At 31.3% G+C, this 27390-nt stretch overlaps 2 protein-coding genes across 2 annotated transcripts; one reads left to right on the top strand and one right to left on the bottom strand.

Annotated features, from left to right (window-relative positions):
- Nucleotides 1–2680: 2680 nt before the first annotated feature.
- Nucleotides 2681–3797, bottom strand: LOC114375384 (probable C-terminal domain small phosphatase). The gene has a single exon (XM_028333158.1). The coding sequence runs from the start codon at nucleotides 3725–3727 to the stop codon at nucleotides 2858–2860; it is 870 nt and encodes a 289-aa protein (XP_028188959.1). The 5' UTR covers nucleotides 3728–3797; the 3' UTR covers nucleotides 2681–2857.
- Nucleotides 3798–9250: 5453 nt separating this feature from the next.
- On the top strand, nucleotides 9251–10861 carry LOC114376383 (pyridoxal 5'-phosphate synthase subunit PDX1). Its single transcript, XM_028334479.1, has one exon. The coding sequence runs from the start codon at nucleotides 9448–9450 to the stop codon at nucleotides 10381–10383; it is 936 nt and encodes a 311-aa protein (XP_028190280.1). The 5' UTR covers nucleotides 9251–9447; the 3' UTR covers nucleotides 10384–10861.
- The last annotated feature ends 16529 nt before the right edge of the window (nucleotides 10862–27390 follow it).

The raw sequence follows: 27390 nt of genomic DNA, 5'->3' as shown, positions 1-27390 counted from the left end.
ATAGTGTGAGATGTGATCTACATTGACACACAACATTACACAATAAGACACGTTATACTTATGATATGAAATAATAATTTTGTTTAACAAAATTGCAAGTAATTGACTTGGGTATGGATATTTAAGATACTAGGATAGGTGCTTTCTGAAAACATGGATATACGGTCAAATCCACGCAGATGTCATCTGTAGAAGAAAGGAGTAAGAGCATCTCTAAGGTGGTTGCTTAATTTACTTTTCCTGTTAAGCTACCATTCCTAAAACACAATTGAAGTATTAGAATTTAGAACCATGTGAGTTGTCATCTGAAATAAGGAACCGCATCTTGCAGAATCGATGTTTGTATATCAGAAAAAAAGTTGACCCATCAATGCATGTAGGGAACTCTACCAAGGCAGCAACTAAAAAAAAAGAAACACTAGAAGAAATTGAACTAGAAATTGAAGCAAAGATGATGATTAATGAACAAACCATGATTTATTAGTGATTACAAAAATCAGTCCACAAATCAAACAATAAAACAGATACATAAACTAGAAAAGAATAAAATAGATCCTTTATTTCCTTGTATAGTTGAGAATGAATCATCATAACTTCAAAACCCAGTTTCTTTATGATAAACAAGGTTATGTTTATCCATATACACAGTGCCTGAAATCTGAATTTTGGTGCCATCTGAGAGACAACTAAGTCTAAGATAGCTTAAAAGGTCCAATCTTTGATGCTCCATAAATAGTATGTTCCTATCCCCACTGTGTTTCTTGGAGAAATTCGTATGTTCTCTGTGAGCAGGAATTTTTTTTCTTGCTCTTTATCAGTAATGTATAGTAACTCAGCTATGGCATTAAAAATGTAGTTAAATAAAGGAGACAACAGTGGCTTATGTAATCTACCAGCTGCAACTTTCACTGAACACCAGAGAATTGAAAATATTCTTTCATCTTTGTAACTGATCTTCACTTAGCAATATGCTAAAAAATAAAATAGTCTGTTTTAAGGATGCCTGGAGGCTTACTGTGACAGGGTAGTTGATATGAAAACTATTGAGAGAGATTAATTGATTCAATCTCATTGTATTCACGAAATCCATAATAAGTTGCATCAAAAGCTTCAGTTTGTTTACAGTGTTTCCTAAACTTTCTTTTCCAGTTACCAGTTAGTGGATCAGCACGGTAGAATTTAAACAGGGTAAAATGTCACAAATTGTGACAGGGATGTCATGCTAATTTCTTCACATGCATCTTTCATGTTCAGAAATACCTTAATAGTGCAAAAGGTGCCCCGGTGAGTAGATATAACAGTATACTCTAAAAAACAGAATTTGTGGTTATCTTTCTGATTTTTTTTGCAGGTGCAGGTCACTCATGTGAGCTTAAAAGCCATTGAAATAAATTTAGATTATAAAATGGGGACAAAAAAATGGCTGGTGAGCTGGATTTTCCCTGTAATGGATTATCTAAAGTCGTTTGTGAAATTTTCCATGCTACATGAGACTACAATTCTTCAAATCTACTAATGAGCGGAAAAGATGTACTTTACTTTAAAATACCAACCTTCGCACTACCAATGCTCAAAGCTAGTGTTTCTTCCTCCCAAGAGTACTACTGGGGTAAAAAATGAGGTGGCAAAAGAATGCATCAAATTTTCGGTAGATCCGATTTCTCTTCCCGGCAGAAGAGAGATTTCCATATGTAACAGCAGTGGCCTTGTTCAATTTCGTATGTTCCAAAAAAAATCTCAAAAAAGTAAGCTTCGATAACAGGGAGGTTCTGCCAAGTTAAATACTGTAATAACATGGGGCCAAAAGATGAAATACTGTAACGGTGAACACCGAAATCTAAGAACTGGCCTTCTGCCTCTAACTCAGCTTCAAAATAGGAACACTATTGTATTCGGAACTTCTTATTCACTTTCACATTTTCTACACATGGATATTATTATGCCAAAATGAGTCCTGAATAGGAAGCAGGGACACTTCTCCAAACAACTGGACACGCAATGGACACCTCTCTGGACGACACAATAGACACATTTGTGATTTGTCCCTTTTGCACAACAACATCCATTCACTGACTTTGCATTCATGGTCCCTCTGTTTCATTCGTCATTGGTTATTTTTCATTCGTTCTGTATCCTATGTTTTAGATTTTAGATTTTAGCCGTATCCAAGTGTCCGTACTTCATAAATGGACTTATTAGGTTGGAAGATCTTTGAAACTTACTTAGTTTAGTGTATTTTTCGCTAATCTTGTTGTTCTATCTAGTAAACTAAGTGTGCGATTGAATTGTGCAATTCATTATTCAATCGCTCAATCTCAAACCTTTTTTACAATTAAAACAAAAGTGAGAACTTTGTCTGAAAAGACTTTTTAAAAGCAAAAATTCAAAACTTTTTCTTTATTTCTCTTGTTCTTCGATTCAGTTTAAAATTTTCTCCCTCCTTACTTTGTTTCCTATATAAAGTATAAACCAAACAAAGTTTTCAAATAGTTGGTCATTTAATTGGCAACAGCCCTTGTCTTAAAATGTGGGATTCTAATCATTGACGAATTATTTGCTGCAACTTAACAACTTACTCCTTAACTCCAACATCATGTCTGAATGGAAGTGTGCTATCCATTTTCAAAACCTGATCCAGACTCATTATAACCATAAGTTGAAACAAACTGAAAGGGAGCCATTAACAAACACATCAATTAAATTAAAGTTAAACTAAAGAATTAGTAATACACAACATTTTCCCTCCTCACTCACAACCAGACATTGAACAAACAATTCATTGTTGATTGTTCAACTCACTAAGAGGAAGGAAGGAAATAAATCATCATAAAAATAATTATAAAAAGAATCTAACAATCTAACGTCGCTGCTGCACAGTGACATAGTGCTTAACAGCATCCCTCATATCATCACATTCACAGCAATCCGACTCATTAAAAAAGCTTTTCAATTTCCAAAGCTCCCGGTCGAAAATATCATCCACGAAGGGCCTTATCAGAATTGCGTTGTCGGGTTGGTTTGAAAACGAATTCGGGTTATCATCGACGATAACGACCCGTTTGAGGTCGCGACCCGTTTCGTTAAGATCCTTCACGAGCTTCCCGTCGATGTTTCGGCACGAGTCACGGTAAAGCCGGTGCGAGATGAACCGGTTCCGGTCGAGCCGGTCAAGGACCATGGAGGCGTATTCCTTCAGCGCCGCGGTGAAAACGACAACCTCGTACTTGGCGGCGAGGGACTCGAGGAACTCGTCGACGCCGGGACGTTTCAGGACGTAGAAGTCCATGGGCTCGCCGCCGATGACCGGTCGGACGACGAAGTCGAAGCGCTCCGGCGGCGGCGAGGGGTGGGAGTGGACGAGCGTTTCGTCGAGGTCGAGGAACACCGTTTTTCGGAGGGAGAACGACGGAGGGAGGAGCGTGGTGGTGTCGTCGAACAAGAGGGTTCGGCGAATGTTGTCGAGTTGTTCGTGTTCGTCGGTTGTTGTTTTTGTCTTTTTGAGGATATTGTACGAGGTTGCTTTTTTCTTGTGGGCGCTGGTGCTGAGGTGCGCGATCTTGAAGAAGAGTTTCGTGATGCGGCGGCGGATGGTGGCCAGGCCGGCGGAGGACGCCGCCACTACATTTTTAATGGAGGTTTTCCTGCGCCAGCGACGGTTACTGTGGTTGTTGCTGTTGCGGAGGTCCTTGATGGACTTCACTGGGCTTCTCTTCACTTTTGATACCATTTTTTGGATTCTTTGGATATCGGAGAGAGAAATCAGAGAATGGCGAAAATGATGTGGTTTGTGCTGTTGTGTTGAGTTAAGGGGCATTTTAAACTCTAGGTACGGTGCAACGGTCACAACAAGCTTCGGAACCGAAGCTATATTCCAACCTTTTTTGTTTGGCATTTTTGCCTCTTGGTTTGTTACTGTACAACGTGTGTTTTTTGTTTGTTGTTTATTGTGCTCATCTTATCCGTAAAAAAAAAAAAAAAACAAACAAACAAACGTAAATGATTTGTTTTTCAATGTATAATTAACTGAAAGATGTGAAAGCTGAAATTTTAGTCTCCAAGAAGATAAAGAGTGTGACCACAAATATATTTGGTTAAGGTCAATGTGATTCTATTTAATAGTTAATATATAAATATATTTGTCATATATAATTTTTTTTAGATATATTTATCATATTTTTTATTTTTTCAAAAAATAAATTTTATATTTTTATTTTACATAAACACATTTTATAATGAATTAGACAATTAGGAATAAAGATGATTATATAAAAAAAATTAATGTTAAGTGAACCAAGCTTCGTTTTTTTAGATTAATTAATAAAAAAAGCCCAACAAAAACAACTCGTAAGAACTTGTTTTGTTATTAATGAAATTTTAATTTACATAAAGAAATATTATAGTTTTAAAAAGTACTTTAAATAGTTCCATCAAAAAAGTACATTAAATAAATAATTCCGAGTGTATATTTCTGTTTTCGTACTTTAAAAATTAGAAAAGATTAAATTATCCAATTAGACCATTAATTAATAATACTTTTATTGTATGCATCAAAATGCTTTTTAGTGATCGTTAAGATGACAAGTTTTTTTTTTTTGGAAGGCATTAAGACAACAAGTTAAGGTACTCATATCAAAATTTGAGTTACATTGATTCCTATAAAAAATATTTGTTAAAACATAAAAACTAATATTAAAAAAAAGAATTTGTTATATATGTTTCTATAAAAAAAATCACATTATATTATTTTTTTAATTTTTAATTATGTACTTAAAAGTAGAAGATGATAAATTATTTAATTATATACTTAAAAGTAGAAGATGATAAATTATTTAATTATACCGTGAATATTAAAGAGTAAAATAATAGAAAGCTTCTATTCAGTAAAAAAATAATATTCTTTTCTTCCAAAAAAAAAAGGGATTAAAAAGTGATTATGGTATTGAGTACCTTGAGTTAGATTGATTGTTATAAAAAGTATTTGTTATTGTTGCAACTAGCATCAAGCTCAAGGTATTAGGTCAGTTATAAAGATTAACACTACTTGACATTTTGTTTTGTTTTTCCCCTCTTCTTTTCATTGTGGGAGAGTTTTCATATAGAATGATGTTATTAATTCAATGAGACATATTAGGAGTTGATTAGCGAGAATGTTTTAGGTCAACCAGTCCTTAGCTTGTAATTTTATTAATGTGAATTTGGTGGATGGTGATTGAGGAATCAAACTTAGTACCCAATAAACAATCCTAAAAATTCCATAACCAACAAATGTCAAGCTTTATGGATCATATTAGTTCCAAAGGTTCACATTGTTGGATTTATTATGTTATTCATTTCTGATTTATTGTGTTATTCTTTTCTTATTGTGGGTGAGTCCAGTGGCGAATCCAAGACTCTAAGTTAGTAGAGATAAATTATAAAAAATAAAATCAGTAGATTCAATTATATAAATATAAATAAAATAAAATATAAAAATATAAGATTTTATTTACAAATTTAATGAATTTTAAAAAATGAGGGGGTGCAAGTGCACCCCCCTCATTTTTTAAATTGAAGCCAACCTGGATCCGCCACAGGGTGGGTCTACATAGAAGAATGTCATTAATTCAATAAGACAAACGAGTCTACATAGAAGAATGTCATTAATTCAATAAGACAAACGGGTCTACATAGAAGAATGTCATTAATTCAATAAGACAAACGTAAATGATTGATTGGCAAGAATTTGAGCTTGATGTGACCAAATAATCCTTAGCTTATGGCATAATTTATGCTTGAGGTTCGATGCATGATAATTGTGGACTCAGACTAAGTACTCAACCTCAATTACGAAGGGTTTACAACTCTTCCGGTCCCAAGTTGTATTTGGCTAAGGATTGTAGATAATAATGCTAACCTTATCAAGTTGTTGGTTAAATGCTAGAGTGATTGATCATATATAGTTGAATACTTGGATTGAATTAAGCTCATGAAGTCAAATAATGAACCTGGTGACTACCTAGGATGGTCAAAAACCCCTCTAGTTAGCCTAACATGAGGGTATTGTGGTCAGACAATCAAGTGTTAGGCTAAAAAATTACTTTGGAAGGTTAATTGAGCATAATGCCATTATGAGAATCTGATTTCCTATACTATGAGTTGATTCAAGATGTTATCACACTCTTGTAAGGATGCAATTGAATTACGATTGGCTACTACATGACGAAATAAGTAAAAAATAGCTAAGGTATTTGTTGGTTGGACGGTAACTTTTACATCGATTAGTGTCCTTTATCCAAAAATAATTTGGTCGAAGTTGTCCTCTTGGTACAATATACAATCATATTTTCCCTTACTACCTAATATGTTAGAATTATGTTGTTTCACCTTTGTCCTCTTAAGTGTCAAGCTTTTGGTTGGATTGCCATTTTTTAAAAGTAAGTCCATACCTATTATTTGTTTCCTGATTGCATAAGTTTCAATTAAAATTACCTTTCTTTTGGAGTAAGGTCATACTTAGGTCTTTGTCTTTTGAGTGCCTAGATATTACTTGGACCAACCTCCTTTTTGGAATAAGGTCATGATTAAGTGTTTACCTTCTGATTGTCTAGGTCCTAATTGAACTAATATCCTTCATGGAGTTATCGTGTGTTGTTGGTGCGAGTCAATAAATACCACTAATTGCAACTTTTACAATTGCTTGAGGTACACCACCATTCATATTTCTTTGTTGCAATTTCTACAAATGTTTGCTCAAGGAACCAAGTTAAGATCCTCACATTACTTTCTTCATGATAGTGTTGTATTTATTAATTGTTTGAGTATATAAAAACAAACTAGCCTAACAATAAAAACAACTAAAATTTAAGTTTTAGTCTATCAAGAGAAACGTATTTTCTTCTAATTTTTATAAAGTATAAAAGATCACCTATGTTAACAAAAATATCACATGTTTTGATATATATCTACCATTTAAAATAAAAAATTCTCTTAAAATTTATTTTAGGTCTCACTTATTTTTGAATTGATCTATATAAAAAAAATATTATTTAAAATTCCATACCTTCTCTTTTCATATTTCCCGCTGAATTCATGAGAATAATATAATTTTGAACAAATTTTATGTTATTATTTGTCATTTGATTTTTCTGTCTCTAAAGATATCACTAACTTGGTTATGCTTTAATAAACCATTATTATGAATACAAAGTAAAATAATTGCTTAATTTTTTAATTTTCTTGAATTGATGCCTTCTTTTCTTTTCTTAATTGTATGCTGTTATGCTTAACAAAATAAGAGTCCAATATTAACCCAAACTTTAATTTTCTGACTTTGACTCTAGGAATTGATTACAATTATAACAACAAATGTATGATAACTAGTCCAAATTAATAAAATAAATGATCTTGAGATTGAACTAAAACAAGAGTCCAATATTAGCCCAAACCTGGGAGTGAGAGTGACACCAGTGGAAGGTTTTTTTTTTTCATTATCAGAAAACATAATTGGTCTAGAGAGAGTCAAAATAGAAGTAATGGAGGATTTGGTGAAAGAGACTGGCAACTCTAATTGGTTATAAGACACTGAGACGCCAGACCACATGATGAAGAAAACAAAACAATTTGATTATTGTTTGTGTGAGGAACAAATCAACAAAAACAAAGACACAAGTGGAGGTGGAAGAGTGTAGTGTAGTGGACATGTTGAATTCAAATTCAATCTCTTCTTCTCTTCTATTTTCTTTTCCACGTTCCACTTATATTCACCATTGGGGAGGAACCAAATTCAAGATTGGATACGAAAGGCCACCCTTGATTTCTTAATCTCGTCCTCTAAATAAGCCTTTGTTTATAAATTTAGAAAGAAATCAGATGGACTTAAAAGCACGCACCAAAGACGCCGCTGTACTAAAATGTTAACTTGACGACATGATAATGATATGATATGATGGGTTGTTTTTCTGCACAATTTTTAATTGAAATCAAAACTAGTAAAACAAATAATAACATAAAATCGCATAACATACACACACACAAAAATGTATCCAGTCCCAATAATTTTTTAATACAGAAATAGGTATCATAAGACCGACCATTATTATGATATTGTAATTTATGACATTGTTTTACAATATCTAATTATATTACTTAACATTTTTTTATATATTTCTAAAATTTCTAATTATTAATTATTTTAAATTTTCATATTTAAATACATTCTATTTGAATTCTTAATTATTAATGCTACAAAATAATTCTGTAGAAACTTTTTTTAGCATATACAAGTATAAAATATTTACTAATTTTAACTTGTTTGATCGGAACGAGAGAAAAAGGAGTTAATAGAAATTAGACACATGAGTGAAAATAAATATAAAAAAAAAGGTGTTCGATGGAAGGGAAATAAAGAAGAAATGAAAAGAAAAACATGACAAAAATAAGTAAAATAGAGTATAATGTTCAACAAATTTTGAAATTATTTTTACTCTAAATCTCTGGTACAAATTTATTCTTATTCTTTTAAATTTAACTTTTGATTATAAATTAAAAATGATTATTAAATGCAAAAGATATTACTTGCTAGCATCCTTATCTAGTCATGAAGAAATAATATATGAATTAAAGATGCTGAAAATAATTTATGGAGATGAATTGAAGTATTTAATGGCTATAAAAGATATTCATTATATGTTTTCATTTATGTGTTTTCTTGGGGATAAAAATAGATAATAAATATATAAAAGACAAGAGATAGAGGGTTTTAGTATACAATATCTGTTTTCATTTTAATAACTTTCTTTTCAATTTTAAAAATACTTTGATTTAATATTGTAATAAATATTAATTATTAATAATTAAATTTCTAATTTGTTTCTATTTATATATTTTAAGTAAATTTTAAAATTTGCATGTAATGTACGAAATCTTATTAACAATCACTGTAATAATGATCACTGTTAATATTAAATGACAACTAATTTAGCCTTTGATATTATTTAAAACAATCACTAAAATACACCTCAACTTTTAAAATAACATTTTTAGCATATTTTAAAATTAAATTATTCGATACTAATAATTTAATACAATTTTGTGTATTAGTGAAGTCATTAAATATAAGATTTGAAAGTAAAAATGAAAAAAGAAGAAGAAGACCTCAAAAAATAAAAGAAAAAAATCTTATAAATATTAAATTAAATAAATGAAAGTGAAAAAGAGAGAGAGAGAGAGGAAGATAATAATAAGTTGATGAGGGAGTAGAGGAATGCGTGGCTGGTTTTGATTGGAAGGGTTGAAAGGCTAGCCCAAATTCGAGAGATATGAATGCTACTTAACCCTTCTCTCTTTCCTTACCCTCACCGCACAACAACAATCCTTCCTTCTTCCTTCTAATTCTTTTCCTTTCTCTTCTCACTTCTCACACACCACATATCTTCTTTTTTTTTTTCTTTCCCCTCAAAATCAAAATCAATGGAAGGATCAGGATCCGGTGTGGTTACAGTGTACGGCAACGGTGCAATCACCGAGACCAAGAAGTCCCCCTTCTCCGTTAAAGTGGGCCTGGCCCAGATGCTCCGCGGCGGCGTCATCATGGACGTCGTCAACGCGGAACAGGCCCGCATCGCGGAGGAGGCCGGTGCCTGCGCGGTCATGGCCCTTGAGCGTGTCCCCGCCGACATCCGTGCCCAGGGCGGCGTGGCCCGCATGAGCGACCCGCAGCTCATCAAGGACATCAAGCGGGCCGTCACCATCCCCGTCATGGCCAAGGCCCGCATCGGCCACTTCGTCGAGGCCCAGATCCTCGAGGCCATCGGCATCGACTACGTCGACGAGAGCGAGGTCCTCACCCTCGCCGACGACGCCAACCACATCAACAAACACAACTTCCGCATCCCCTTCGTCTGTGGCTGCCGCAACCTCGGCGAGGCCCTCCGCCGTATCCGCGAGGGCGCCGCCATGATCCGCACCAAGGGCGAGGCCGGCACCGGCAACATCATCGAGGCCGTTCGCCACGTGCGTTCCGTCATGAGCGACATTAGGGTTCTCCGCAACATGGACGACGACGAGGTCTTCACCTTCGCCAAGAGCATCGCTGCGCCCTACGACCTCGTCATGCAGACCAAACAGCTCGGCCGCCTCCCCGTCGTCCACTTCGCCGCCGGCGGAGTCGCCACCCCCGCCGACGCCGCGCTCATGATGCAGCTCGGATGCGACGGCGTCTTCGTCGGCTCCGGCGTCTTCAAGAGCGGCGATCCCGCGAAGCGTGCGAGGGCAATTGTTCAGGCCGTGACTCACTACAGTGACCCCGAGGTTTTGGCAGAGGTTAGTTGTGGATTGGGGGAAGCCATGGTTGGTATCAATTTGACCGATGACAAGGTTGAGAGGTTCGCCAATCGCTCTGAATGAATATGAATGATTTGTTGCTATGTGGCGTTTCAATCTAGATTATGGGTTTGCTAGTGTTTTTAGTTGTTTCTTATAATAAGGTTATGTTTTTTTTTTTTTTTTTTTGTGTTTTGAACCGTGTTAATTGGATTTAGAAAAACCAAAAAAAAAATAAAAATAGATAGATGACTATTTGGGCATGCCTTGTAATATGCTGATACTTGTTTTTACTACATATCCAGCGTCGTGGTGGTATTGTGTTGAGTTAGTGCGTTCGTCCTTAAGTAGAATCGAATCATTCTTGTTTCTGGATATTCAATCCTAATTTTCATTTTTGGGGTCAATTTTTTTTATTGGATTCAGAATCTCTTATTTCCAGCTACTTGTTCTAGTTTGAACGAGTGTGATTTGAAATTGACAATTTTTGTGTCCGCTGAACTAATAATTAGATGCTGAAAAGGGAAGGTATTTGAGGTATCTGAATATCAATTTTGTGTCAGTTCACTTGTTTGTAATTTATGTCCATTTTTTTGTTGATGCACCTGTGCGGTATCTAATATCCATTCAGTAGCTTGTATTCCTAATTGCAATATATTCGAACGTCTAAGCATATGATTCTGGTGTATTCATTTTGATGTTTACTTGTACTAGATAAAAGATTGAGTAGGGACAGATTTTTTTCTGTGGTTTTTAATTCACAGCTTGGATAGTATTACTAATCTATGATGTCACTATTACTGGGGTTCCTTGTTTTCAGTTTTGATGTTTAGAGATAGATATAAGCATGTATGTTACTCCTTTTCTGAACCGAGCTTAATAAATGTTGTGACTAATTCTAGTAAAGGGAACTCAAACTGTTTGGTCTGTATCAAACTAGTTTAAACAACGAAAAATAATCCCTGCATACCTAGAGAAGTTAATTGACTGAAAAAATGCAGATATGATAGAAAGAGATATGAAGAAAAATAATGTGTTAATGAGAGTGTCTAAATATCATTTCACAAAATAGCAGATGTTGTCCTTGCAGAAGCAGTTACAATAGCAGTTTACTGAAATATCAGCCTCAGGTAACCCAAAATCTTCCGGTAAAATCTTACGGAATGGGATTCCCTGCACAGCCAAAAAGAAAAACGTGTGCATAAAATTGTAACCTTAAATTCTCTCTTTCATTTATAAAATAGTTAATAAAATATAAGAAAAAATATATAAACCATGGGATTTTGGATGTAGGTCTTTACAGCCACTTTACTGACTGCAGAAAATCCGGAATCCCCACATCATAATAAACGAGGATACTGCTTACTAGGTTCACAAACAAAAAATAATAATTCATGTATGGTCCACCAATTTTATATTTGAGATAGAAAAATGCATTAGACAATGTAATAAACCAGTGACTTTGTCCCTTTTGTCTAACATTGCCTGCTCGACTTTCCGAGGGTAATCAAATCCTGGCCAAATCCAAACTGTACCACCTCTAATTAACTAATTAACTAATAATGTTTTATAATCTTCACCTAGCTTAGCATCTCATGTGCACCTTGTCTTTAAACTCCGCGTCCTGATTCTCGTACAGAATAAGGTCATTTTTTAATTATGGATAAATTTTTATATAGATAAAGATAAAATAAAGTAGTTTGAAATGATTAAGAAAACTCTTTATAATGAGACTAGGAAGGGAGGCCCTTTAATTAAAACCAAGGTCGTGCAAATGGCAAGTACACAGCCAAGACTTGAACTGATTCATTGAGGCACAGTTAGGGGCAGTCCCAGTTGACTTTTCTGATTTATCTAAATAGGCATTGAAATCACCTAGCACTACCAATGGTCGTTGCAAAGTCTCAGCAAGGTGACAAAGCTCTTGCCAAAGTCCCTCCCTAGCAACCGAAGTAGGACCTTCCATAAACCACAAAAGTATAGAAAGAAATGGATTCATCTACTGGTGAGTAGTCAAGGTGGATACATTGGGGATGAGAACCAATCATATCCACCTTTAACACAAGCAAATCCCAAACTACCTAAATACCTTTTAAAAAATCCCTAAGCATCCACCTTATACCAAGAATCTATTCCAAGATTCTTGATAACTGTATTTGCCTTAGTACAACTGATTTTGGTCTCAAACAAGATGGATTATACCGTGTGAAAGTGACAAACTTTTGCATGGTACGAAAGTTCATTTTAATCCATTAGATCAACTTATTTCAAAAACAATGGCTATCATTTTTTGTTTTTTTGCTTTTCTTTTTTTTTAATTTTGTTACTTTTTCGATTTTATCCTCCTCTTCTCTCTGTCTCTCTCTCCCTTCTCTTCTTCCCCTCTACTTCGTTGTGCTTCCACCTTCCTACCTCTACCGCAGGTGTTCTCTCTCTCCTCCTAGCCTCTTACTACAAAGAAACCCAAAGCCCTCCTAGCCTCTGATGGCGCTAGCATGAACCCTTCCCTCTCGCACTTGGATTTTTTTTCTTTTTGTAGTTGAAGGTGGAGACATCGACGATGAAGCAATACCTCGCGGTTCTTGTCAGTGGTTCATCCCCATTGTCCTGTCACTCTAGCACTTGCATTTTTCTGTTTTACCAGTGACAGTGGAGTCATTGTCGGCGACAGCGTAGTAGGAGGTCTGTTAACTCATTGACAAGTGCATCAAATTGTCACAAATAGTAAAGTTACTCGAAAGTTTGAGTGTCGAATCCACATGTACTTTGTTCGTACTTCAATTGGTGTATATCCCAATTTTTAAGCAAAAGAAGAGTAAAAGATATAAGGAATTGAAGATGTAAAATTTAAAGAAAGTAAGAGATAAGAAATTTAAAATAGAAGATAAAGAGAGGTAGGAGACAAGATAAAAATTTAAAGACATAAGAGATTTAAAGATAAAAAAGTAGAAGATAAAATAAATAAGAGATAAGAAAAGTAGAAGATAAAGATAATGATAATACGTTTGAATGTTTAAAGATAAATTCAGAATTTAAAATATGTTGGGGCCTAGCATGCCAAGATACAATGTTAATAAATTTTCTCTATCTATATGTTATTCCAGTTTTCACCCACATCTATTTGTGATACTTTATCTTTGATTTCCTGCATGAAAAATCTAATTAATATATTTTTCTCTCCCAAATTTTTTTGCAAAGATAAAAACAGTAAATTACATTGAGATTGAAGATGCATAAAATAAGCTAAACAAATCTCACTCTATTTCTAGCAATGAGTTCATTTAAATGTCCTTTTCTAATTCTTAGAAAATAACCATTTTTCAATGCATTACCTCCTAAACAATACATGAGCATGGGTGACCAGATCATAATCAATAAACAATAAATCACAAAAAAAACCAATAAAAATTGGATTGCATTAAATAAATAATAGAAAATAATTACATTATAAAAGTTGGTTTGTCAGACTCCCAATAATGGAGGTTTAACCTCTTATTGTCATGAGAAACTTTATACTTTAGAGACTGATGTGGGTAGAAGAAGGAAAGGGATAAATACAAGAAAAGAAAGGAAGAATGACTAAAGAAGGAGAGTTTTTCCTATTAGAGATACTCAGGCTTAGAATGTATTCATTAGATAGCTCTGAATCTCGGTGTATCTTTCTCCTTTTATAGGTTTAAGGTAACTTAAAATTCATGCGACCTCGCGCTTAACGAGTATGGTGGTGATCACGCGTTTAGTGCGGGATTCGTGCTAAACGCGCCTTTAGGTTTTTTCGTGAGCTTTTTTCGCACTAAGATTGTGGTGGCCCAATCTTTCAACTTTTTTTTAAAGCTTTTTGTTCAAGTTTTTGCATCAATTTTCTTTCAAAGCACTTATAATTTTCTTCTTTTGAATCATGCTGGTAAAAAATTAACATGATATTAAATTTTTCATTATTTCATTAAAAACGACAATAAGTAAATGAATTATAATTATTTTTAGTCAAAATTGACTATCAATTATATCCAAATTTCATAGTTATCAAGGTTCCACTTTATTGCTCCGGAAAGTATGCGGCAATGTCGATGCAGTGCGTTGCAACGTCGTGGTCGTCCACAACGGCGTTGTGGCAGTTCCCGACGAGGAGAGGGGGGAGGGCTGCCAAAAATCGCTTTTTCAGGTGGCATGCAGTGGTTGGAATAGATGAGAATGGTGGGGTATAGCAGAGGAGGTAAGAGGTTTGAGGTAGATGAAAGAGAAGAGGGAAAAGATGAAGCAAAATTGGTAAAGAGAAGAAAACAAATAAAATATAAAAAAATAGGAACCTATGATTTTAAAATAAGTTGATCGAATGGATTAAAATCAACTTTTGTATTCACTTTCACACTCAACATGACATTTTAGAACTATATCCTTGATCAAACGGGGAACTGCAAAATTCATCATAAACCAAGTATACGAGGAAAAGAAAAAACATGCAAAAAGATTCAAGAAGTAGCCATATAATATAAGCACACCAACATCTTGGGCACCACGCTCCTAAATCTTAAAGCCATTGATCAATTTATCTCCATCAATATTCATACTACACCGTTTGCTTCCCTAGTAGACAAGAATTCGAAGGCAATATAACTTGCACGTGATTGCAAGAAATGGTTTTTTTGCATAGTCAATTGAGTTTGGCACACTGAATTTGACACATAAAACAAGTCCATATTTTTCATCAAGTACATTCATTTATCATGGCCTACATCTACTATGGTTTTTTAGCATTCTCCTAGAACCTCTATTCCAGGCAATAATTATGGAAGGATTTTGCTGATCGTCAGTATCATTAAAATATTGGTTAAGAAACTAAAAAAAATATTTATAATAAATATCATAGGAGAACATAAAAAAAAAAGTCATAAACAACACTATTTTATTGTGTCTCAATAAAAAAAATTCTCATTATATTTCTTAACCAATATCCCAAGAATATGATTAACATTTGTCATTATTTCTTAACCACTGTGATAGCATTATGACTTTGTGTAGGATTCTGATTCATCTTATTCTTGGGCTTCATTGAATCTAACATATTGTCATTACCTTTTTACCTTCTTGCTTGTTCTTCTTACCAGCATGTGAAATTATGTTTTTTTTTTTTTTTTATGGTTAACAACAGTATGAGTTCCTATCGGGTTAGGTTAGATTGATCCTTTTGACACACTTATTAACATTTATAATATAAAAATAATTTATTTCCTCGTATTTTAAAAAATGATCCTTTTTATTTTATAAAGTATATTTTCGTCTGATAAATGAGAAATTAATTGCTTATGCGGACAAAGTGAGGCTACCCTCATTAATGTTTTCTTTTTAGGGAAAAGCGCTCATTAATATTTTTTAATACACATAAATTTTAAAATTAAATATGATATCATATCATATACAATAAATTAAAATTGTTTCTACTCAAACCAATACATGCATTCAAGTAATCGAACAAAATAATTAATATGTTAAAATTAAGGTTAAATCATTCGAATAGTACTGAAGTTTGATTTTTATCGGAAACAATTCTTGACCGTCAAATTCTAGGTTAGTTAGAATTATTTTTTTCTAATGAACTAGAGGATTAAGACAAAATAAAATAAAATCAATGTATGTTGGCTAAAAAACACTTTCAAACCATCGCAAATATTCATGTAATGTTTGATATGCATCAATATGTGAAGATGGAAAAGTAGAATAGAGGAACAACACAAATTGAGGGCTTTTGTCTACATTTTGGAATGGGGTTAAATCCGTTAAGAAATAAATATAAAAAATAATAATGAAATTCACACATGAAAATAATTTCTCTCATTTGAAAAGAAAAGAAAGAGAAAAGTGCATACATATTTTAGTCCCCCCCCCCCCCCAAAAAAAAAATAGGGGTGTTTTAGGTATTTAAAAAAATCCAAAAATAGGGAGCGTGTGAATAACAACACCATTTAACATTGGTCCGTTGTAGACTAAGCTTAAATGGATCAAGTCATAGTGTTAGTGTTGGAATATATCCAAATGCAAATAGTGCTTTGCTTTCACGTTGAGTCGATGTTATACTATCAACCAAAGTTATACTCCCCTTGATCACAAATCAAAGAAAAAAAAAATTCTTGATTTAGAATATAAAAAAAATTCAACTAACTTTATTTTATTTTTTATTATTATTAAAATATTTTTTATTTAATTGAAGTACTAGTTTTAATGACTCCTTCTTATCTTTTTTTTTATTAACACTTTTTCTTATACTTGATAATAAATTGAAAAAACATTAATTTAAATTTATGTAATTAAATGTGAACATGACATCTTTTTTTTCTCTTATATTTAAGACTTAAAAGTAAGACCAGTGGAGGTGTTAGATAAATATTTACATGTTTGGTCATGTGATCCTAAATTTATAATTGAAAGAACTTTAAATAATTTTGTTAGATTAAAATTACTTAGTTTTACTTTAAACTTTTAGATAAAAACATTCAAAAACAGTACAGAGATTAATTCATTTTAAATTTAATTTTAATTATAATCAATTTTATTAAATTAATTTCATTCAAAATTAATTGTACGGACATTTCCTCAAACACTCATAATCGGATTAATCGCAATTCCATGACAATGCGTTGGCAACTAAAGTAGGTCGAATCTTAAATGCCTGGTTTTTAGTTTTTACTAATTTTGTCTTTTTGTCTCACATAGCCCTTTTGTCCTTTCTTGCTTTGAATGCTTTCACGTGACGATTTGCTTGTTTTTTCTTTTCTTACTTTACACTTAATTTCTTTTAGTAAGTTCGAAAAAGATTAAATTGGAAAATAAATATACTTTTTACAAGTTTTTTTATAACGTTAAAAAATAAGTGTTAACATTAAAAATGTTTTTAAAATAAATTAATTGAACGCTCTGTTATAAGTTTCATCCATTTTCTAAAAAATCAAAACTTATATAAACATACTTCAGAGTTTTATCGAAAACTAAAAAATTCTAAAGTACAGTTGTTGGAAAAAGTTTTCAACCGTTTAATTTTTACACCGTGTTAGAAATTTAAATGGTGAGTGCTTATTGAATAAATGTAGCTGTATTATCAGCTGCTTTATTATTTTTTAGTACAATTTATTGGATTTATGTTATTGTTAGAAGGATGCTGAATTTAATTTGAATGTATAAATAATGTAACAATTTTTAACATTATATGATAATTTCTTAAAAAAACAATATTATATGATCGTAGTGTATATATATATATATATATATATTAATTAGCGTGAATGATAAGTTTGATTTTTATTTCAGACAAACTTCGAATTCTGATTGTACCATTATTGTCTATAAAATAGAAAAAATCAAGTCTAAAGTCGTTTTTAGTTTATGTTTTTTTATACTTTTGCTAATAATTATAAAAACAACGCATCATTTTTTTTTTACTTTTAAACATTTATGAAAAAGAATATAATTTTCTTTTTTTAACATATAATTTTGGTTTCCTTCCTCTGTGTATTTCGTTGGTTGGAGTATGTCCGTTTGTTTAATTTTTTTAATCATATTAATAGTATAAAATATTATTTGACTTTATTGATAATTGATTTTGTTGGAAAATCTGATTGGTCATTTTTAAGGAAATTTTCTTTTTTCAATTATATTTTTTTCATTTATAAAATTTGAATTCAAAATCTTATTTAAAGAAAATTTAGCGTGAGTCAAATCATCTACTTGTTGGTATTTAAATTTTATTTAAAAGCACTTTTTAAATAAAATAAGTAGTTTTATACTTTTTTACGTGTTTTTTTAAACTGTTTTTTTAGAATTTTTTTGTTCTTTTAAGAAGCCATCATTTTTTTAAGAATAACTTTTTTAGAAGAGATGTGATACATGCACGTATAATAATGAGTACAGTAATTTATATAATATTATTTTTTTTCTATTTCTTTATTATTTTATCATTTATTATATTTGAAATTTAATTTTTTTCTCTTTTTTTTTTCTCCTTGATTCTCTTAGTTATACAATCTATTGCAAGTTTAAACAAATGAGCATATGTCGAGTTATCTTATGTATCAGGAATGCCATTTGGTAAAAGAAAATTGTAAGAAAATATATGAATATGATTTTTCTGCCTTTCATTGGATAGTGAGTTACAAAAAAAAAAAGAGTTAAAAACTTGAGAAAAACACACAAGATGTTTCGTACATCGTTTTCGTGCAGTTAAATTATTAAGAATCAGCTACTACTGCTTGTAAGATTTTAGTGCTACACAGGTACAATGACTTTTCTTATGATTCTAGCCCATGATTTATGTCCCTCATAGACAGGACCACTGCGTCGTGGCCCAATAACTGCACATGTTAAAGTTGGAATTCAATATGGCATAGCATAGCAACTCAGAAAACTGGGAATGGATCGATCTCTACTATAATATTCAGAATTTACGTGACAAGGTGACCTGCAAGTTTTGTATCTATTTGACTATTTCTCTCCTTTTTAAATAAATGGGACCCTACAGAAATTAATAACGAAGGGAATAGATTCAAAAGTTTCACTAGACCGTACATGTTACATGAGAAAACCCCGGTTACCTTACACAGATGATGATGATGATGAGATCAGGATCTGAACTAATTTAATTTCTCAAAGAAAACACTTTCATTTGAATAGAGAAAAACAACCAAGAATAATCAGGGTCTGTAAACAAGTTGTTTAATTTTGATGCTCTCTAAGGAATATTGCTTCTTCCAGCTTTCATGTTGTGGGCATGGACTTGGTAAATTAGTCACCACACTCTCATTTAATTTGGGACTACTTTTATTCAATTAATTTTGCTACTAGTGTAGATGTTAGTTGAACCAAACTAACGTCTGATTCACATATATGTAAAAATATAATTGTACTTTATCGTGATTCACATAAAATAATGGAGTGGCTGATGGTGAGCTCACATATCTGGGCCCTTGCTATAGATGTATTTGATGATTAATGGGATTCAGACTAAGATTGACGAATAAGCGTGTGTTTGGAAGTACATTGGCAATTCAGTTTATCAAGTCAAATGGCTTTGATGATTAATGGGATTCAGACTAAGATTGACGAATAAGCGTGTGTTTGGAAGTACATTGGCAATTCAGTTTATCAAGTCAAATGGCTATGAAACGAGTGAATAGGCAATTTAGTCCCTGAGATTATATTTATTTTGCATATTAGTCTCTAACTTAATGTTAAATTCAAAATAGTCTCTATCTTTGCATAAGTATTGCAAAATAGTCCTTCCGTTAAATTTTAAAGTAACGTCGTTAGTGAGATCAATTTTAGTGTCACGTAGACTATCCAACGTGACACTAAAGAATGACGTGGCATGACACATGGACATGTCTCCTAAGAGATGTCACGTCATTTGATGATAACAAAACGAGTAAATAGGCAATTTAATCCCTGACTTTGTACCCTTGTTGTATATTAGTCACTAACTTAATGAAAAATTCAAAATAGTCCCTATCTTTTGCACAAGTGTTGCAAAATAGTTCATAACTTAAAAGATGCCAGAAATCGTGCTTAAAGTGTCCATGTATTGTGAAGGTTGTGCCTTGCACGATTTTTGGCAACACAGATTCCTCCTTGGATTCCTTGTCATCTTTTGATTCCTGTGGTTTTCCTCTTCTTCTTTCTTTTCTTTTTCCTGTGCTTTTTTCTTCTCCACTTTGTTTTCCTCTGATTTTTTCTCTTCCTATTCAAAACACAAAAAAAATAAATTAGAACCCAAAATGATACATTGTTGGTAATTGAAGAAAAAAAAAAGAGGAAAAAAAAATGGTTATGCAGACCTCGCCCATTGGTGTTGACGGCTACATAGATAAGGTTGTTGCTGTGGATTTTTGGTTCTTTTTATTTGTGCAATTGTGTGTGGGTTCTTTTTCGTATATATGCCTCAATTGGTTCAAAACCATCAAATTTGAAAAAACCACTCATTCTATCATCATCAAATGACGTGACACTAAAATTGACCTCACTAACAGCGTTACTTTAAAATTTAATGGAATGACTATTTTGCAATACTTATGCAAAAGATAGAGACTATTTTGAATTTTTCATTAAGTTAGGAACTAATATGCAACAGGGGTACAAAGTCAAAGACTAAATTACCTATTTACTCGTTTTGTTATTATCAAATGACTTGACATCTTTTAAGAGGTACGTCCACGTGTCATGCCACGTCATCCTTTAGTGTCACATTGGATAGTCCACGTGGCACTAAAATTGATCTCATTAACGACGTTACTTTAAAATTTAACGGAAGAACTATTTTGCAACACTTATGCAAAGATAGAAACTATTTTGAATTTAACATTAAGTTAGGGACTAATATACAAAATGGGTACAATCTCAATGACTAAATTATCTATTCGGTCGCTAAGAAACGCAAAAGTTACAATGGTTAATTTCTATTCTTATTAAGCACATAATTAATGACTACCTGAAATGCACTCGGGCTAAACCGGATGACCCATTTACAAGCTGTTTCTTTCTAAACTTCAAATCAAAACGACTTATCTGCTTTGCAACATCTTAAAAATTAAAATACAACCTGATGCATACTATTATTTGGGCAAATATGAACATATGAACATATGAACAATGTAATCGATGCAAAATGGCAGGCCCATCTGGTACGTACGATAGTACTTACCCTATTTCTTACAGAAAAATATCATGGTGAGGAAGGTCCCCGCCCCAAGTAGAGATATCTTAAATCCTAGTGGTGTACTGGTAATGACACTTAATTATTATTTTATTATAAGATAAAAAAAAATTGAATGGTTGAAATCTCCATATAGTTAGTTTTTAACTACAGAGGATGCTAATCTGTTTTTTTTTTCAAGCAATTGACTGCTTCAATTCCTTGCAAAGACGGAATGGATGACAAGACCATAAACTAGTTTGTATGTTGATCATTTAACTCATTATATAGCTGGTGGTGGGGGATAGAATTTGCACACTCATTATAGCTAGGTATGGGGTAGAATTGGCCTGTCGGCGGGTAGATTTCGGGTACATGTAATTAAAATTGGAGCCCAGCTTGGGAAGGAAAATTGCAGTAAATTTATATTATTTTATATTATCAGAAATTTAGATTAATTTAGTCATATGAATGAACATTATAAATTTTTTTCATAAATTAAAGAGAAAATTAAAATTACAATTATGTATTTAACATAAAAGAGGGATCCATTTTAAGTTTATCATTATTAACTATTAAGGAATGACAAAATAACAAAAAATGTAAGAATGAAATCTTTTTTATGGTTAGGGTTTCACATCATTTAAAATTTATTTTTATTTAATATTTTTTGTATTCTAAGATTTTTTTTAAAGACAAAAATATTATTATATTAAAACTAAACTCGGCACAAGCTGTCACAAAGTAAATAAAAATATATTTATTTCCTTTCAGAAACTCAAGAAATTTTTTTGAAAGGATTGACGCATTTACATGAGTGAAAATGATTTATTTAGTGGAAGAAATTATATTTGATTTCCACTGTGTGAAATTTTCTTAGATCAACTGCAATCATGCACTACAAGTAGAATTAATCTTTGATACAGTAAATTTAGAGACACTCGTGATGATTTCTGTCCAGGAAAAAAATCGAGAAAAGAAACATAAGTCCACACAATAAAAGACAAAACTGGCGGCCTTTGAAGTCCAAACATAAAGTATAAGTTTAGGGTAAAAACCAAAGACAAAATATAATTTGGTTAAGCTAGTTGCACGTGATGAAAGTATTAAAGAACAAGTCTCACATTGGTAAGTTAAAGGCAAATAAATAAAAATAGGATAAATAGTCATTTTTGTCCCTAAAAATATGTGACGCTGACAAATTCATCATTGAAAGATGAAAAAAATAAAATTTAGTTCCTGAATATGTAAAAAATGAGACAAATTCATTCAACCGTTAACTTCCCTCCATTAATGTTAGAAAACTCACATACCTGATATGCAGAATGAAAATATCATGAAATTGATACTCAAGTGGACATAGGGACTAGAGTTACTCACAAACACATCCCTAAATTTAACAATCTATTGACATTTTCGTCCTTTAAAAATACAACTTACTCACAAATATATCCACGAAATATATAAACTTAATTAGTTGGTATCAATAACAAAATACATGCACCAACATCACATTAGACTCAAAAGTTTCTGATTTTGTTATTGCAAATATTTATTATAATATTATAATTATAATTATATTTATAATGTCAACTTATCATAGAGGAATCAAGACTTAAGAGGATGCAAGACAGGGATAAGTTCTAAAATAAAAATTAGTTTGTCATATCTTAAATGGATCGTTCACAATTAGAAGAAAACAAACATAAAAGGTTTAACAACCAAACTTACAATGTTTTTATAGTTTTTTCAAGCTCTAACCACCTATATAATTATAATGTATTATAACTTCTCCAAGCTCACTTTGCAAATATTATTATAATGCATTATTATTATATAGGTGGTCTTTCAGTGAGTTTGGAGAAACTATAATATATTATAATTATAAAGGTGATCATTAATTGAGCTTAGAAAAACTATAAAAATATTGAAATTCTAGTTGTTAGACCTCTTATGTTTATTTTTTTCTCCTTATGAATGACCCATTTAAGATTTGACAAATTGATTTTTTATTTGAGAACCTAGCTTTATCTTGTCTCCTCTTGAGTCTTAATTCCTCTGAGTTGACATTATAAATATAATTATAAATATAATACATTATAATAAATATTTATAATAACAAAATAAACACTTCTAAGCATAATTTGTTGTTGGTGCATGAATGTTGTTACTTATGTCAATTAATTATGATTTTATATTTTGTGGATATATTTGTCAGTAAATTATATTTTTTAAGGACAAAAATGTTAATAAGTTATTAAATTTAGGGATGTATTTGTCAGTAATTTTAGTTTTTATATCCAAGTAAGCATCAATTTCATAACATTTTGGTCCTTACATATAGGGGTGGGTAAACGGACTCAGGTCCATGGACTGGCTCGTGGGGGCCGCAGTCCAAGCGAGTTACAGATCGATTTTTTTAAACGGTTCATGGTTATGTCATATTTTTGGGCCCGCCCCGCTTAACCCGTAGACTATGCGGGTTTGGCTCACGGGGTCTGCGGATTACCCGCAGCCCGCATTAAGTTTGATTTGTGTGACCCTGACCCAATTATATTAGATTTGATACTTTTTCACTTTAAACTTTTCTTTTAAAATAATAGATAAAGAAATATATTAGATAAGATAAAGATTTAAAGATAAAAATAAAATATTTAAATTAAAAGATGGTAAAGATAAAAAAGGATAAGATAAGAAAAATAAAAGATTAAAATAAAAAAGATAAGTGATAACATGCTAAAAATCTTTCTTTTTGATATTTTTTCGATCTTTTTTTCTTTTAATCTATCATTTTCATATCTTTAAATCATAAATAATAAAAATATCAATTCTTATCATTTAAGTTAAAAATAATTGTTAAATAAATATTTTTAAAGATATTTCAATATATTTTTATTATAAAAAATAGCTCACATCATATTTAGCCGTTACTAAGAACACTTTTTCTCCTCACGGATTTTTCTCTACCAGGCAGTCACGCAAGTCATACGACTCTTTCCCTTACAAGGAAAACAAAACGTGACTCACACTCACGCAGTCACGCGACACACCACAGCAGCACAGTCTCGACCCGCCACCACGCAAAGTACATCTCTTCTCTCTCTAGAATTTGTTTTTATCCTATTTTTGTTGGGGTTGATTCATTGTTATTGTACTCTTAAATGTGGAATCATTTGTTGCTGAAGATGTTTAAATTTCATATTTTAGATTTATTGCTTAGATTTTCTTTTGTTAAGACATTATTTATTTTATTGATGTATTTGACTAATTATTGAGATTTTATTTACATCTATATTGAACTTAATTTGATTGTATTGTATTTTTATTAAAATTAAAATTCTTTTAAAATTAGGCCCGCGACCGGTCTGTTTGACTCGCGGGACAGGGACCGACCAATTTATTTGGTTCATGTAAGAAGTGGGATGGACTGGCCCAGTCTGCTACCAATACGAATTTATGCGGGCAGACCTTACGCGGAGCGGGCCGATCCGCTTACCCACCTCTACCTACATATCACATAAACAAATTCTCCATCGTTAACATATGAAAGTTAACATTGTGACAAATTCATCTCACTTTTACACTTCTAAGAATTAAATTTTATTTTTTCATTTTTCAAAAACAAATTTATGAACACATCACACTTTAGGAACAAAAATAATTGCTTACCATGGAAAAATTAAGAGCAAGATCACAAGTCAAAAACGTCAATATATTTTTAATAGACAAATTACGTAAGTTGAAAGTTCACTAAAGCACTCTTTCACACCTTCATCGTGATCCACACATAAAATTTAAATGTTGAGATCATAAAAAGAATGAAATATTCGTTTTATTTTCTTATGACATGATATTTCTTTTATTTAATTACCGAAAGGATTATTAAGAATATTGTAAAAATGTAATTATTTTACTAAGTAGTAAAACATTATGTGAATAAAGACGAAAGTGAAATGGAGAAGTTACACAACTTATTCCATTCATGTTGATTACTGAACCAAAATTTTGTTATCAATTTTGGACATAATCATTACTCTATGTAACAAAGCACAACCGGCCCACTAACTTACCATTTTAGTAAAGCCAACTACCCAAGGGCCAGGGCAAGGACACTTGCCCAGTCAACGGCGTCTACAATTTAAACGGTCTGTTATTTTGTCTCCCAAATGTTCAATAGTCAACACAATCGTATTTCAGTTATTGTCGCTTTTAATGAAAAAAATTCCCACCGACAACTCTACATTTTATAGCATTCATACGAGTACTTTGGTCCATAACGCCGTCTTTTAAATATTAAAATTAAACCATTTTATAAACATTTCATTTATTTCCTAATTTTTCATTTTTTTTCATCAAATAAGGACAATATAAGTGAATTGGGTTGAGTTTGATTTGATTAAACCTGTGATCCAATCTAATTAAATTTAAATGAATTGGTTTGGATAGAGTTTTAACAAAAAAAATAAACTCAACCCATTTATAAACCTTTTGGGGTTAAGTCAACAAGTTAAAATATTTCATTTTATCTATTTTTAATTAAAATATAATATGTTTTATAAGTTGAATTTTTTATTAAATGAATCAAGACATAATTGTTTTTTGTTAGATTGTTTACTAAAAAAAGAGTTTTGTTATATTATCATACTTGGCTTCACTCCATTGACTCCTATCTATTTATCTATTTATGAGAATAAGAAATTAAGCATATCATATATGAGATAAGGAGTTTTAATAAACATGGTGATTATGAGTTTCAAACACTTATTTCTATTAAAGCTAATGGGAGATTATGAGACTTACTCTTTCTAAATAGATCCAAAATATTTTTAGAAACCCATTTAAAGTGATTTCAATCAATAAAATCATTGTCGCTTTGATCATGAAGCTTAAGGATATGTTGATGCTTACTCAATTCAGGTTGATAAGTCTATGTAATCAGTATTTGATTTTTTAAATTTTTAAAACATATATTATATATTACATGTATTAATAATAATAATTTAATACAAATTAAGAAATCAACGAATTAATGGGTTCAAATATTAAAATCCATGACCCAATCCAAAATTAAACATATTTGACTGGTTTGGTTCAAATTTGATCCAAACATAAAAATTGCTCAATTCAACTTATTTGAATTGATTTGAATCAATTCAAATTCACCAATGACCCATATGGGCTTACATCCTATTATAAAGAAAAAATCCATAACTACCAGTAAATACATTTGTAATTCAGAAATCATGACATTATTTAAAATAACGTCAAAAATAAAATATTAAAAATAATGTAAAAAATAAAAACATTTAAAATATTGATTTTTTTTTATTAAAAAACCAAATATTAAGTTATAGAATTTAAAAAAAATGAAAACTAATTTAATCAATAAGTTTGTTATAGTAAAAATTATTTATAATAATATTATTTTGTTTAATATTGTTCCAAGAAAATTGGTTATTGATTAAAAAACTAAGGAAACTAAAAATCTAGTTTTTCCAGTCTAGAATCATTAGTATTTTTTTTACAAGAGATAATTATTTTAGGTTACAAACATCTGTAACATAGTCAGAAACTAAAAATTTACTTTGATAAATTAGTAATTAAAGAAAAAAATGAATTTACTTTAGAAAAATACTAATCAGTACCCTTATAACATTGATTAAAAAATTAAAAGAATTTTTTTTATTGAAATGTACAAAATTGTATTGTACATTTTTTTTTTACCCTCTCTTATAATCTACAAATTAAATATTTTATCATTTTAGTTTGTTAATGAATGAATATAGTAAGAATACTAGTTATCAAGATTCTTTACTTTAATTTAAAAGAATTGTTCCTATTTCCGCATAAATTACTTGATAGGCATTTAATGAGTTGATTATTTCCGTCCTGAATTTGGAAATTGGTCTATAGTTTGGCTTACATGCCTACATTTTATTTTATTTTTACAAAATAATTGCTTCGCAACCAACTCAAATAGTTTGTGGTATTTGATTTAAAATGGTATTTTTAACTTTAAAAATAGCTAGAAGATTTTTTAACATTTATCCTCTAATGCAAATAAAGAAGTTAGTTTGCAACATATATATGCTGAAAAAATCGATCTATTTAATTCATGATCAAAATGCATAGGCTGTTGATTAAATGAACAAGAACTTTGTCTAATGTAAGCCAGTAGAGGTTGTAATTTGAAAACTAAGCAAATAGATGCACAAACCTCTATCAGTATATCAGCTATTTCCTCTGTTTTTCTAAAATAAGCACGTTGACAACATGATAGAGCTGATCCTCTTTATGATAGTTTTTTTTTAAGGCTCAAAATATTATTTAAAGAAAATTAAACGTGTATATATATATATATATATATATATATATATATCAACTCGATCTATCTATGGTTCCTGTAAAAAAAAAAAACT

Source organism: Glycine soja, chromosome 11 (genome assembly GCF_004193775.1).
Source record: "Glycine soja cultivar W05 chromosome 11, ASM419377v2, whole genome shotgun sequence".
Taxonomy (NCBI): Eukaryota; Viridiplantae; Streptophyta; class Magnoliopsida; order Fabales; family Fabaceae; genus Glycine; species Glycine soja.
This window is presented reverse-complemented; position numbering and strand designations above follow the sequence as displayed.

Excerpts from the sequence above, each read along its gene's own strand:
- LOC114376383 (XM_028334479.1), top strand. The coding sequence starts at position 9,448 with ATGGAAGGATCAGGATCCGGTGTGGTTACAGTGTACGGCAACGGTGCA.
- LOC114375384 (XM_028333158.1), bottom strand. The coding sequence starts at position 3,727 with ATGGTATCAAAAGTGAAGAGAAGCCCAGTGAAGTCCATCAAGGACCTC.